Source organism: Protopterus annectens, chromosome 5.part1, assembly GCF_019279795.1.
Source record: "Protopterus annectens isolate FY-2018-M chromosome 5.part1, PAN1.0, whole genome shotgun sequence".
In the NCBI taxonomy this organism is placed as follows: Eukaryota; Metazoa; Chordata; order Ceratodontiformes; family Protopteridae; genus Protopterus; species Protopterus annectens.
Window position 1 is genome coordinate 638,030,910 of NC_056736.1, and position 16,255 is coordinate 638,047,164.

The 16,255-nt window shown below is 38.5% G+C and overlaps 1 protein-coding gene across 8 annotated transcripts in view; it reads left to right on the top strand.

Annotated features, from left to right (window-relative positions):
• The window catches only part of SLC7A1 (solute carrier family 7 member 1), a 1,877,700-nt gene that overhangs the window by 577,918 nt on the left and 1,283,527 nt on the right, over positions 1 to 16,255 (top strand). For all 8 annotated transcript variants that reach the window (XM_044073262.1, XM_044073257.1, XM_044073255.1 and 5 more), the window contains one exon: positions 1,881 to 2,283. In XM_044073262.1, coding sequence (XP_043929197.1) covers positions 1,914 to 2,283 — 370 coding nt within the window. In that variant the 5' untranslated portion in view covers positions 1,881 to 1,913. The remainder of the gene's footprint in view (positions 1 to 1,880; positions 2,284 to 16,255) is intronic.

Here is a 16,255-nt window from a genome sequence, read left to right on the forward strand (position 1 = left end):
CCAGAGAATGGGTAATCTTAGAGATACATACCTTTTCAACTGACTTGTCCCATTTATGTTGCAGACAAGGTTTAGGTCCTTAGAATGGTAACTTCTGGTGCTATTGTAGCATATTAGTATATTAGCATATTCTAGCATCATATTACATATGTTGTCTAACAGATTTCTCCAGGGATTTCTTTCTATGATATGAGGTCTGGAAATTACATTTTCTGCCCGTGAGTCTGAGATTCACCATGTTGTGAATGAGACTCCGCTAGCAGCAGCCTCACAAGTCATTCTTGTTAAAATGGGGTTCAGGTGCCTAGTTAGTGAGTCATTTCCCTGTGGTACATTTAGTTGAAAACACATGACTGAAGTGACATTCGGCTGCCAAGAAATATAGCTGTTATGAATTCCCAGTGGGCAAAGAGAGGTACACACTGTCATGCCCACAACTTTAATAGCCAGTTGCAAGGGGGCTGAAGAACTAATGACTGTTGTGCTCAGTGTACAGTACATGCTTATGTAACCACAACATGTAGAAGTGTGCTACACCATGTAGTAAATTTACAGTAGTCACATTTATGTTCCAGTGTGCATTTTAGGTAATATTCCCAAGACAGAGAAGGGGGTAGTGATCCACACTTACCAATTATAAAGACACTGCCCATTGTGCTTTGCATTTTTACTGCCACTAAAATGCAAACTGGCTAGCCTGCCACTGATGGCTGCCATACTGCCTGCTGTCTCATGTTGCAGTGGTAGCCATGGAAATTATTTTCCCCTTGGGCACTTGGTTATTAAAAGTTGTGGGCATGGCACCACATTCTTCTCTTTGGCCACATGGAATTCGCAATCACTTCAGCCATGTGTCCCCAACCAAATGTACCACTTGGAAGCGTCTCACTGCCTAGGTGCCTGAACTCTGTTAAAGTGGGGAGTTGTGGCCCAAGCAGACCCGAGCTACAGATGGCACATGCCATGAAAGAAATCATGTCTGTCATAGATATTGCATTTGACAGTGGTATTTACTGTCGCTGTCCTAAAATGGACTTGATGGCTTGTTCTCAGTTCCAGTGTACAATTACATCCATGAACCTGGGCCACTGCTTCTGCTCAGTGTTTTTTGTCAAAGCAGATTTATATACAGACTTGAAGGCATTTTCACTTTTGGCAGAGGTCATGCTAAGTAAATTACTTAGTTTCATGGAAAAAGTTGTACAGATCTCATTTTGGCAATTAACTGAGTTGAAGATCATGGCTTCATACATTTTTGAAAACATTAGTAAGTCTTACAAGGCCAGTGTGCCAGACAAATAGAAGTACAGAATGCATTCCCTGTGAATCATGAACACATTCAGTTACCATTCCTGTTTGTATTGCTACTGTAAAACATGTAGTTATTAGACAGAACATAAGTGATGCAAGTGGGGTTAAAATTCCTGGAAATGAATGTTCATTGAAAATATAATTTTTGACACAGACTTTAATGAGTACGAGTTATACTGAAAAAAGCTCAGTTATCTGCCAGTGTTTATGAATAAAGACACTTAAGGCTATTGTTTTCAAGTGAGGCAGGTAAATGAATTAACATTTTATTTCATTATGGAGTTAAAACAAAGTTGGTAATGATCACTGGTTACATTAGCATAATAAGTTGTTACCACGGTAGTACTGCCAAGCATTTTTTTGCTACAGGTTGTAATTGAAATCTGGAAGCAGCTTTGAGAAAATGAACTGACCAGACTTCAGAATTAATATTTGTGATTTTCCCCCTTTTTAATCCTGTTGTGATGGTGCATTTATGAATTGAGTTGTGTGTTTGCTTATTTACAACATGGATGTGAAGTCTGCATTTTCGGTTTACAATATTGAATCTAAATGTACATTTACTGCAGGTTTGAGCTGACGTTGAGCTTCTGGGATAAAACATGAGTGGACACATTCTGCTTAAATATGGTAAGCAGCTGTTTCGTCGAAAAGTAGTCGATTGCAGCACTCAGACATCTAAGCTGGCCAGATGTTTGAACACTTTTGACCTTGTTGCACTTGGTGTGGGCAGCACTCTTGGAGCGGGTGTCTATATTTTGTCTGGAGCAGTAGCAAGAGAAGAAGCTGGCCCTGCAATTGTCATCTCCTTCCTGATAGCTGCCTTGGCATCAGTGTTGGCAGGACTGTGTTACGCAGAGTTTGGTGCTCGGGTTCCAAAGACTGGGTCTGCCTACCTCTACAGCTATGTCACAGTTGGAGAACTGTGGGCCTTTATCACAGGATGGAACCTGATTCTATCTTATGTAATTGGTAAGTCTGCTTAAAAATCTAGTGATTTTGAAAGGAGAAATATGAGGAATTTCTAAATTGTTGCTAACAGATTATAAAGCAGGCAAAGAAACAAATGACTTTGGTTATATGACTGTATCAGAGTGACAGAATTAATAAACTTGGCCATGTACAGGTTAAATGCACAAGTTAAAAAGTGGTACTTTGAGTATTCTATTTAAATTATGTTTATCAGATTTTCTATGTCCACAGCAAATAATGTAGACCACAATCATTTAACATGCTGCTGTTGTTGTTTTTCATGTTCTTATTTATTATTAGTATAATGACTTTTATTGAGTTTTATGATTTTACAGTATAATGACAAGTGCTGCGGTGGTGGTGCTGTGGTAGCATTGTCGCCTTGCAATAAGACGTTGTCCCGTATGATTCTCAGCTAGAGCATCTTCTGTGTGGTGACATGCGTGAATGGGTGTACCTTCGTTGAAGGTTGTGCGTCAGAGCTGGCAACTCGGCACGTGAAAATCTACTGCCAATCATTAGCGGACCGGAGTTCTGCTGTGGCGACCCCTAACTGGGAAAAGCCGAAAGACACAACAACAGTATAATGACAAGTGTGTAGTGATGTTCTGAAGTTCTTATTTCAGATTTATTTTAATGTTTTAACCGTTGACAGCATAGAGTTGGTGTAGAGTCAAGTCAGATAATTTGAACTTATTCCTTATGTGGGTGCTGACTGCACGTGTTTTATCCTGACATACTCCTTCAGCTGACTATCCACCCTAAGCCCATAAAACTATTGCACCTCACTACAGGGATTCATTCTATAAATAGTATATAAATCTAATGTTGAGTTTTTCATCTGTTCCTCAATTGATGGGCTCTCGGATCTGACTTCAGGCATTTCTTAAGACTTAGCTGTGTAGATCAAACCCCTCCCCTTATCCATACTCCTCCAGTTTAGCTTGAATTACCTTAGATCTCATTTGCCACTTCAGCAAATGGATTTGGTATACCGTAGCTTGGGCTGTATAGTGGCTAGGGTAAGTGCTTTTTTTTCAGATTTTTGATACCTTTCTAAGCTATTCTATTGTATTCTTACCTCGTGTGTGTGTGTGTGTGTGTGTGTGTGTGTGTGTGTATTATATATATATATATATATATATATATATATATATATATATATATATATATATATATATGTATATGGGTCTACTTCATTTGCTCGAAAGACCATTTGACCTAAACCCATTTGATCGAAATTTCATTTGATCGAAAACCAGTATTCAAGGCAAACAACAGGGATTTGTCCCCCTCCCCAATGTTGTGCGACATTTTCGTTTAAAATCTGTACTTTTTGTTTTATTTTCTTGTTTTAAAGGAAACTAGTTGGGGGGGCTGCACCCCCCACACACACACACACACCCTAACTATATATACCAACTCCAGGGTTGCACAACATTGGGGAGGGGGACAAATCCCAGTTTTATGCTTTGAATACTGGTTTTTGATCAAATGAAATGTCGATCAAATGGGTTTAGGTCAAATGGTCTTTCGATCAAATGAAGAAGACCCATATATATATATACACACACACACACACACATTATACATATATATATATATATATATATATATATATATATATATATATATATATATATACCAGAAGCCCGATGAAAGTACCAACGAAATAAACAGATAAACCCAATGGGAACGGAGCCAGATGCCAAGTTTGAAATAGTAGCACTTTGCAGACTTAACAAATTGTCGATATTACTTCAAAAAATCCCTTCAGCAACAGGGACTACCATATACGCAGATAACGTGATTTTCTAATGATAAATTCAAGAATAATAAAGCATACCCCTCGATGTCAAGACAAGAGCAAAACAAATTAAGAATACATTGTATCCATTTGCAGATCTTGTATGTAGCAAGCACCACTTTCGTGCAGGCAAGAAAAGTTCAAACGATAACTTCCAAAACGCTGAAACACACCCTTCGGTGACAGTAGAACAAATTAAACACACCCTTCGGTGAACTTTAATAGTTTATTTTAGTGAGCGCTTTCGCTGAGAAAAACGCACTCCGCTTCTTCAGACAAAATAGAAACAGATAAAAATTCATTCAACTACATTTTATCAGTTTTTCAAATGCACTTAGCCGCCAATGAAATCAACTGCGTATTGACGTCGTATTGACGCCGATGATTTAACTAATTAATTGATTGCTTTCATTCATTGATAATATAATATATAATAAATACACAATACTTACTAGGCTACTAACTAAAACTATAACTATAAATACAAAGTCCTATAATTGCAATGAATGGAAGTTATAAAACATTTAAAACAGTGTTGAAAACTCACTGTGCATGTAGATATATAATACTGCGATGCCAAAATAAGCATCGTGTTTTAAATAAAAACTTTTGTTAAATCACAAACCAAATATGAACATAATACAATTGACATTTAAAAAGCCTTAGTTAAAACACTAACAGAGTATAAACATTCATGGTTGATGATTTGTGTATGCATGATAAAAATAATAATGATATAAATAAAAATAATGTGAATATGAATAAGAATGTGTATATTGACATGTTGAAAATGCCTATAGAATTACTAACATAATAGGAAGTACTGTATGTGATGTAAATTTGATGTGTATATATGAATTGATGTGGCAAGTATAAATATATGTTTAAATAAGAAGTACATATACATATATGAAATATGTGTGTACGAGTGTGAATGAATATAACAAAAATAGTAATGGTATGACAGTGTTAACATTGATAAAACAATGGTTATAATAAATACTAATGAATAAGTACTAATAAATGTGAGTATAAATATAAATGTATATATATATATGCAACATGATGAAATTGATAAAAACTTGATGTAGAAACAATGTAGGGACTACCTAATTCTCCGACCTTTGAGGTGTGGCTTAATGGACAAAACTTCATTTATACCTTTGCCCCTATGGGCTGCTAATCTACAAATCCATTTTAATTCAGCCTGCTCTGTTAAATTCACTGTATCACCCATCCTCTTCCCTTCATTCTGTATATGTAGGACTTGGAATAAGAATGTGTGTGAAGCACCTTCATGTAGTGTGTGTTTTGCTAGAGCACTACACTCCTCTTTTCTATTTAAACAATAGCCATGATCCCGTATTCTCTCTCTAAGGGATCTGTTGGTTTTCCCAACATAGAATGAGAAACACTGGATGCAGTGTGCAATATATACAACATTTCTTGTGGCACAATCACTATCGCATTGGATAGTCCAAAGGTGCCCAGTGTCTGGATGCCTAAAGTAATGAGACTCGTCTATAAATTCACACTGTGGACAATGTCCACATCGCTTAGTCCTCTCAAGGCCTGTCTTCAAGTGAATATTATTAATATTGGAACTGTGACAGAGATGTTTCTTAAGACATTTCATATTACTATAAATAAAAGTAGGAAAGTTACCTACTATATTCACTATTCTGTCATCAGCCACTAAAATGTTCCAATTCTTGGTTATGGCATCTTGCACTATTTTTTGATTGTTACTGTAAGGAATTATGATATTTACAGGACGTTGGCTTGTATCCCTATTGTGTTCCATATCATATTCATGTTTATTAGAAAAGTAGGGTTTGGCTCTAGTGCTTCTTAGGGTGCTTAATTCACGGTATGCTGCTGCTATCTCATTGGATGAGTAGCCTCTAGATACAAAACCCTTACGTAGTTCTTCCAGTCCTTCTTCAAAGTTTTTTGTTTGTGTAGAAAGACGGGATAATCTCATCGCTTGACCTTTGACAATATTTTTAAAAATGAGGGGGTTATGCATGCTTTGCCTGTGTAGGAAAGCCGGTTTATAGCAAGGTTTCCGGTGTATTTTGGTATTAATAGTATTGTCTACTTTGAAAACAGTTACATCCAAAAAATAAGTGTCAGTTGGAGAAAAGTTCATGGTAAATCTCAAAAACGTGCTAGATTTATTTAACTCATCAAAAAACTCCCTTAAGGCATTGACAGCTGAATAAAGTATATATATATATATATATATATATATATATATTTTTTTTTTTTTTTTTGAGGGAGGGAACAGAGCAGGATTAAGAGGCTACAGGGGTTGCCCTTCCCAAATGCTCTATTTGTGCACAGGGAATACAGTTGAAGAGATGGGACTAGTAGGAGTGCCTGAAATCAGAATATGATCTCACTGCACTCAGTTGAGTGAGCAAATGAGATGGGCCCAGAAGGAGTATCCAATTACAAATTTATAAGAGGGGCGGGCAGTTTCAAAGCCACCGAGATTAACACCAAAACAAGAACAGGGAGGGTGGGGAACTAAGTGTGGAGACACAGAGCCCACAATATTCAATTTAATTAATTTTCAGTGAAAAAAATAAATAAAATGCAGTACTATATAAAAAAGTACAGATAAAAGTGTACCTAAATTTGCTTATACGTCCAGTTGATTGCAGGTAGAGCTTAGCCAGCCAAAACTCAGCTATTTTAGCAGAAATAACACAAGATGTAACACTTATATGGCAAGACAAATCCCCTAGGCTAGGAGTTAAACACAGAATATCAATGAAATGAAACCACCCCCCACTGCTACCAATGGCTACACTTCCAACAAGCTCTCTGTAAAGACACAGAGCCCACAATATTCAATTCAATTAATATTCAGTGAAAAAAATAAACAAAATGCAGTACTATATGAAAAAGTTCAGATAAAAGTATACTTAAATTCATTTATACGTCCAGTTGATTGGAGGTAGATCTTAGCCAGCCAAAGCTCAGATATGTTAGCAGAAATAACACAAGATGTAACGCAAGACAAACCCCCCTTAGGCTAGGAGTTAAACACAGAATATCAGTGAAATTAAACTACCCCCCTCTGCTACCAATGGCTACACTTCTAACAAGCTCTCTGCAGAGACACAGAGCCCACAATATTAAATTCAATTAATATTCAGTAAAAATGAATAAATAAAATGCAGTACTATATGAAAAAGTGCAGATAAAAGTGTACTTAAATTCGCTTATACGATCTTAGCCAACCAAAGCTCAGATATTTTAGTAGAAATAACACAAGATCTAGAACTTATATGCACAGAGCCAGTCTCCAAAAGGCCTGGTGAGTACCTGGCTGTGCCCAGGAATTGAGCCCATTGGAGCAAGGGTCCCCCAGTAGATGCTGTGGTGGTAGCAGCAGCAGCCACTTAGAAAGAATTTGCTGAACAAAGCTCTTCTGCCCATCTCCTGAGTAGAGTCCAGGGCATTGGACAGGTTTGGGAAGCATTTTTATGCATCAGTACCTTTGCTGTCAGGTTGCTGAACTATTTGGCTCTCATTACAAGATTTCAGAGGGACTTGATTAAGGCGTTTTCCAATGCCGTCTCTGGGTCCATGTCTGTGGTGGACAAGAATACTGTTTCTTCACAACTGGCCACCATACAGTCCCTTTCGTATGCCTCAGTGAGGCTGATTTATCACATCTTAGCAGGAGTTTGAGAGCAGCAAATTGAGGCATTGCCATGAGATGGCACACCTGGATGCACCTCTATGACTTTGCGGACTCCTTCAAGTCATCATTCATCAGTTTTCCTTTTCATTGCTCCACCTTATCCAGGGAGAAAGAAACCCTATCCAGGAGTAAGCAAGATAGGAAGACATTTTCTGCTGTAGGGATATCTTTTTCTACCCTTCAAAGGACCTTTTCCCAAAACCAGAGAGGTGGTAGGAAGATGTGGTTCTTTAAGTCGCAAGGCACTTCCTAGGACTCCTATGGGGAGAGATCCCTTCGCAGCAGAAGGGGAACTCCAATGGTAGACGTCTTCATTGTGGCAGAGGAGGCCTGCAAAACCAGGGCTTCAGAGATCTTTTCTCTGAGAAGTCCTACCAGCAATCCTGAAAGGTTGCCTGAGTGCTGTACTCTGGAGGCAATTGAGGGAACTTATCCCTGCATGTGGAAACCTGGACAGGCATCACCAAAGACACCTGGGTGCAGAGGATCACGCTGCAAAACTTACCGATATTCCACCCAGTAAGTGGAAAGCCACAGCTGCAAAAATAGAAAAATTGTTGGCCAGGGGAGTCATCCAGTCCCCCATAGTAGCAAGGATTTAGAACTTACTCGAGGTTATTTTTGGTGCCAAAGAAAAGAGGGACTTGAGACCTATCTTGAATCTCAGCAGTTTGAACCAGTGTGTCATGTCCTCAAAGTTACAAATGGTCACAATTCAGTCCATTCTACTGCTATTACGCAAGGACAGTTTAATGTGTTCGATAGAGATACAGGATGTGTACCGTTGCATCAAAGTAGATGATCCAGGAGATTTCTGTGCTTCCATCAGGTAGCCAGTCAGTACCAGTTCAGAGCTCTGCCTCACCACAACCCTCAGGGTGTTTGCCAAATGCATGATATTGGTGACAGCTCACTTGAGACATACTGGAATTACAGGTATTTCCCTGTCTTGACAACTGGCTCCTCTCTGTTCTCACCAAGTGTCTATTTATTCAGGCCAAGGACTGCTTGCTCCGACTGTGTCTTCAGTTGGGCATCACAGTGAACTACAGCTCTTCCCTACTCAAGGCTTGGAGTTTATTGGCACTTGTCTGGATATGGTGACACAAATCCCAAGCTTACCATGGACAAGAATAAACAGTTTATAGAGTCAAGCATCCCACATCCTCTTTCTTCCTTCCCTGCCAGCAATATTGGTATTGCAACTCCTTGGATCTTTGACAGCTTTCATAACTGTAGTGCCCCTAGCAAGGTACTATATGTTGATACTGCAGTGGATGCTTGCAGTACAGTGGTCAATAAGATGACAACCCCTGTCTACACTGATACAGATTACAAAAATTTGCAGAGAGTGCATAACCTGGTGTATCACCGCTGAAGAAGTTTCTCAGGACTGCCCTTCTATTCATCCACCACCCACAGCCACAGTGACTACAGATGCCTCCAAGCTAGGGTGGGAGGGCTTTACTTGGGAAGGGTAGTCCAATGTGCTTGATCCCAGTTGGAGGTCAGTCTTCACATCAGTGTCCTGGAAACGAGAGCAGTCCTATTAACATTGCAAGTGTTTCAAGATGGTGTCCCTCCAGGGATGACCGCTATCCAGATGGACAATGTAAAGTTGTCTGGTACATCAACTAGCAGGGTGGAACCAGACCCTCCCCCCATGTTGAGAGGCTGTAAGGGTGTGGCAGTGAGCAATTTCTTCGATCCTCTTTCTTTTGACAATGCATAGCCCGGGGAAGTCCATCGTGCTAGTAGACAAAGTAAGTAGGTCCATCTTAATCCCTCATGAGTGGTGTCTCAACTATGTGGTGACAGAAATTATTTTCTATCAGTGGGGCCAGTTCTGCTGTGATCCTTTCACTTCTCCTCTCAACTCCTAGTGCAGAAGCTATTTCGCTGTGATGCCCCAGAGAGAAAATTGACATGAGACTCTTTAATTCACGATTGGCCTCCCAGGCTCCTGTACACATTTCCTTGTAACTATCCTAATCCCCAAATTGTTCACCAGAAGAACAAAGTAATCCTCATTGCCCCATTCTGGCCTCGACATGTATTGTTTTCTTCCAATGGCTTCATGTAGTACATCCCCTTGGGTGTTAGATCCCAACCCAGGATATCCTGTCTCATACATCAGTGATGACTCACCTAGACATTCAGACCCACAAATTGACTGCATGATTTCTCAGCTTCCAGTGATGGCTAGACAGTCCAGAGTTTCCTGTCTGGTTTGACACATCCTCATATTCTCTCAGAAGGATTCTTCTAGGAAGCCGTATAAGAGCAAATAAAAGGGATTCTGTGTTTGGGCTGTCCAGAGGCAATTAGACCCCTTTTAAGTACCTCTTCCAGCTGTCCTAGACTTTTTTGCTTTCATTTTTAACAGTGGAGTTAGTTATTCTGCTATAAAGATCCAGCTTGCAGCCATCTCAAATTTTCATGAAGGAGAATGCTGTTCGTCCCTGGCGTCATCTAGATTATGCAAAGCTTTTCTCAAAGGTACCTTCTTACTCTGACCCCTTACTAAGGATCCTACTCCTCCATGTATTTAACTATACTTCTTCAAGCCCTGACTCACTCACTAAGCCACTATACCTGATCTTTCACAAAGACAGGGTGTCTCTACTTTCTCATCCTTCCTTTCTACCAAAGGTGGTTTCCAAAACAACTATAAAAAGTCCGTCAAACTTACTGTTTTTTTTTCTACATTTTTGAACAAAGAATACATGCTGCAGCTTGTGGGTGTTCGTAGACAACTTAGATTCTATCTCCACAGAGCAAACAATGTCAGAAAATCAGTCCAGCTTATTTGTTTCCTTTTCCAGAGTCAGGCTGGGTAAATCAGTTTCAACAGTGACGTTAACCAGATGGCTCACTGACTACATTTTGTTTTGTGTATAAGAAAAAGGGACTGACACTTCTTAAACTTCCTAAAACTAATTCCACTAGATATCTGGCCACATCCTCCGCTTTGTGATCCATGGCTTTCATAGATGACATTTGTGCAGCTGCCACTTGGTCTAATACTTATGCCTTCATTGCTCACTACAAATTTGATATTTTGTGTAGAAATAGGGCATCATTTGGCTCCAGTGTAATCCACTCCATCATTCTTTGAGGACCTCCTTGGTGGGGACTCTGCCCAATCGGTTGAGGAACAGATGAAAAAGACAATATCAGATACAAAATTTATGTGCTCACCATAATGATGTATGTGTGTTGTCTGTTTTCATCCTGCTTCAACCTCCTGCCCTGCAACCCCCTTCCTATTTGGGAGTTTTATTCCCTGATTTCCTAGTTTGACCTGAGTTATGTCATATTGCCTTCTTGTTGATGAGCTCCAGTCCTTTATTCCAACTTTTCTTCTTTCCTTGCAGACTGCCCAGGATTTTATTGGTAATTGTAGTGTATTAATACTTACTATTGTGCTGCGGACAGTAGATGCGGCTGTATAGGGGGCAAATTCTATCCGAGGCAATTCAGGCTAAACAGGAGGATTATGGGTAAGAGCAGGAGTTTGAGCTATGGAGCCAAGTCTTTAGACATGGCCAAAGCCAGATGCGAGGTCGTATCCAAGACCCCATCAGTTGAGGAAGGATGACAACAGATGGTACAGGTGTATTGTTGTGGTGAGTACATAAGTTTTGTATATAAGTTACAAGGGTGGGGATTTTGGATATGGAGACGATGGGAAATCCTAACTGGAATGAAATGTGCATCACCACACTCCAGACAAGAGAATCACTCAACTCCCCTACTTCACAGTCAGGAAGCACTCCGTGATCTTCACCAGGAAGTGCCCTGCTCCTTAGCAGACACCCACCAACCCTCCTGCCAGGATGGGCAAACCAAAATGCCACTCATTCCCACCCTCCCTGCTTGGCTTCTCTGAGGCCTGAGAGCCTCAAATTGAATTCAGGTCATCTGAGATGCAGTCAGGACTCTATTCCTTTATGCCATGAGCTGGACTGACTCCTTGCTTTTTAAAGTAATGTAGAGTAATATACTGTTGGTAATCTGAAAATAGTTTATTTGCCTCTGTAACAAAATCTATACATATTGTAAAGTCATGATATCTGTTGAAGTGGTTCTTTTGGCATCTCCAAGATGATGTGGTTAAGTAGTTAATACATTTGCAGTATCATCCTTGACACTGCAATGTCACTTTTTTGTGTGTGTATGCCCAGCTTTTGCTGAAACATCCTTTTCAACGAAATCCTGTGAAATATGTTTCATTTTCATCCAGTGAGCATATTGGTACATTTTATACATATCACATTCTATGGACACTTTTTATTTATACAGGAACAATAGAACCAGTACGCTTCACTGTCAAGGGAAGCATGTTGTCTGATTTTACTTTTAAAGCAACACTAAAGTATTAAAAAATATTAATTTTTATAAACTAAGCTACTGAGCCTCTGTATATCATTTATTTCAATTTTGTGACAGGTATCCAACGTTTGTTAAAATTACTTTGTGTTTCTCATGTTTCTCATGTTTTTCATATTAATAATCAGTTATCCTGATTATCTAGAACTGTGCCAGGTACACTGTTGTGACTTCTGTTTTTTTTTTGTGTGTGTGTTTGTTTCTGGTACACAAAGCTTAAGAGGTACCCAGAATTAGTTTGGTAAATGTGTAACAGCCATTAAGGAAAAGTGATCTGTTTTAACAAATTTGATCTGGTGTGATTATAGGTTCATAGGTTGTTACTAGACAATTGTTGAAGGGAGGGCTGAAAACTCCTCAGGTTATCATATAGATGAAGTAAATTTGCTTTAGAGAAATCTGGGTTTGTGAATATTTTGGGCTGGGTTACAATAGTGAGGAACACAACTTGATGGTCAGACCTAACCAAGGACTGTATAATTGTAGACGGAGAGCATAATGGTACTATATTTATAATGATCAGGTCCAATATATTTGATCCTGTCCTAGGGGAGTATACAGTCTGGTCAAGTGAGTTTGCATTATTGATGTCTAGGAAACACTGAGCAGATTTATTTGTAGCAGTGAAAATATCCCAATTAATAGATGGCTTTTGGCTGGATAGTAAGAGACTCCAGCTTATTTAGGTATGCGTAGCAGACTGTGTGTAACATATAGGAGGTTTTATAGTTGGCCAGGAAGTGGTAAGTTGTCTTAGTTATAGTTACTAGAATGTGAAAGTGTTTATGGTCATTAACTAGATGTATAAGGCTAGAGGCGAAGCAGTTGCTGAAGTGTAGGTCAGACCACCAATTACAGAGGTGCCCTCAGTAGAGGAGTTGAATGTGTGCTGAGCATTGAACCGTGGTAAAGATGGTGTGTTTTCACTGCATTAGAACCATGTTTCAGTAATGATGCAGATATCCATATTTTCTAGTGTGTGGAACATTTCTCTGGCTGTTACTTCATCCCATTTCATATCCTGTACCTTTAAACCTCTTATTCTGTCTTTTACTTTTTCTGTCCATTTAGCATCTTTATTATGTTCCACAGGATCTTCATAAGCACTTCTCCAAAATGTATCCATTTCTTCTTTTTTTGGGTGATATTTCAATTCCTTTTACCTTGTTTCCCAGTTCTCTATAAAACTTTTTTGGGTCATCAATAAATTGCTTATTTTGTACTTTTCCTTTATATTTATCTGTGTAGCTTCTACGTTTTTCTAACTGTGCTGATATTTTTTATTTATTATTTGTGATAGTGCATGATAGAACCTGATCCGTTAATAATATTCCACATTCTTTTATCACATCTATCTTTTTGAGTATTTTTGTTGATCTGTTTCCTCTTCTATACTCCTCTAACTGTGACACTTCTTGTCTTAACTGCTTTATAATTTTATCTGTTCCATACTTTCATGATGGTATTTGATTTCTCCCCTTCCTTTCCCTCACTACCCTGTGTTCTTGTGATAAAATTTAATCAGTTATTAATTTAGCTGCACAGTAATATGTCCTGTTTACTTCTGTTACAGCGCATGTATCTGTATAGACAGTCCTAATTACTATGTTCATTTGTTTTATCAAACATCTGACTTTCTGGGTTTTATTGACCTTCTTCAGTCTATTTCTTTCATTGACCTCTATCTATCTATCTCTATCTATCTATCTATCTATCTATCTATCTATCTATCTATATATCTATCTATCTGTCTATCTATCTATCTGTCTATCTCTATTAAATCAAGCAACACTTCTCTTAGCTCATTTTCTTCTAAACTGAGGACGCATTTTTTGTTCTCCATGTTCTGCAGGTATTCTGTAGAAAGTAATATAGTATCTTCCTGTAACACAGTCTGTGAGTCTGAGTCTGTGACACAGTTTCATCCTGTGCCATCTGTTGCTCTGTCATATGGGGATTCACTGGCTTATTACTCCTCAGCATTGACTGCTCCAGAGTTGCCAGTTTCCTTTTCCTTCTATTGCTGTCTAACTTCAAGTGAACGTTTATACTGGTTTCCTGTGGAAGGCTCCACAATATCTTCATATGACAACTGACCGGTTGCTTCCTGTTCTACTGGTTTCTCCTTAATTTGGATGTCTGTTGCTCTTGCTCTGTCCTGCTGTGGTACTTTCTCAGTTATATTTTTTACACTGAATCCCTTACTTTGCAGGTATTCCATAACCTCAGTTTCTATTTCTTTAACTTTGTCATTACTAATCATCTTTTCTATTTTTCCTCCTTGTTTTCTTATTTTTTGTACTGTAAAATTATTCATGTCTGTTTGCTTTGCCTGTATTTCTCTTCATATATCTTTGTTGTTGCTCTTTTTATATTGATTAATTTTGTTTTCTCCTTTGTTTGCATAAATATTGTACCATGTTAAATCTTTTTTTCTTTACCATGTCCATATTTCTTCTTCAGATGTCTCCTGATCTTCCTGTTTCTCCTTACTTTGGGGACTCGTTCCATAATGCTGTATGTTAGACCTTCTACACAAAATCCTTCACTTCTCAGGCATTCCATAACTTCAGCTTCTGTGTTTTAACTTCTACTTTACTAACCTTCTTTTCTACATTATATCTTTGTGATATTATTTTCTTTGTTAAGAAATTTTCCATACCTGGATGTCTTTGCCTGTATTTCTCTTTGAATATCTTTGGGGCTGCCTTTTTTTGTATTGATTAATTTGGCTTTTGACTTTGCATAAATATTGCACCATATCAAATCTCTATTTCTTTCCCACATCCATATTTCTTTTTTATACTTTTCAAAAATCTGTAGGTTTTGTGGTTTATATTTTTGCACTTCTTCAGGTCCTTCTTTTTCCAAACAGATCAAAGTTTATTGGTCTATATAATGTTTTTCACAAATCTGTTGTATTAATGAACACAATTTTTTATTTGAGGCTTCTGACAGTTTTTCTTGTGAAAGTATTTTTCGTTCCTCTAATTTCTGTCTTAATCTTTTTGTGTATCTTGTAGCTGGAAGTTATGCGCTTTTTGCATAATAGTAACAATACATAATTTCTTTCTTGTCCTCAATAGTCCACTCTTTTGTCTTTATGGCTCTTCTTTGGCCTATTGTTTTTTGTGATTTTTGTGGACTGCTGCTTTCTTCTACAATAGGGGCCCATCCTCCTCCTGGGCCTGGCCTATCCCCATTGTAGAAATATTTCCGTATTTTCAGGATTCTACACTGTCATTTTTTTCCAATCATTGCACCAGTGCGCCTACCAGGATTGGTCACCTTTTTAGACTGGGTCGTGTGCACCCAGCTATCGTTTTTAATTTTTGACCTACTTCTACACCTTATGGTGTGGGTTGGTTAGTGATCTCTTAGACTGTCTGACATAGTGCTATGACATTTTATTTGCAGAGGATGTTAGGATCCAGTTGAGGGTTGATTGTCTGTCTGTGGCTTTGTTATATGTAGTTGGTGTGGTTATAAGTTGGGTTAACTTGTACAGATGTATATTACTGGTTGGATTATCAGATTGTATTGTTTGCCATTCTATATTAACATCACTCAGACTAATGGTTTATTGAGGAATTTTTGAGGAGGTCTGGCAGAGAGTATCTTACAGTGTTTTAGCATTGCTACCTAGGAGTATGTGAACATCCAGGATTACAACTGTCTTGTTAGTGTTTAGTTTTAGCATGGTTTCTGAGTTAGAGAAAGTTGGCACTGTCTGGGGGAAAGAGCGATACCTATTGTGATTTTGAAGAAAATGGTAATATAACTGGCTTTTTTGTTGACTGTATGTAACTGATAACGTAGCCTGGTAGGGCAATTTCATCATTTTTTTGTTTCCTGGTGGAGTCAGGTTTCAAGCGGCAACTGAGATATCTGGGAGTGTGTAGTGCTATCCTGGTATGTACTACAGGGAGTTTGTTGTGAATACTTTGTAAGTTGGTATAGTGTATTTGAAATTCAGTGTGGGATTGTGGGTAAGGTGATAGTGATAAAGGAGCTGATGTGGATGTGCTATCTGGTGCCTGAATATACTGAGTTGT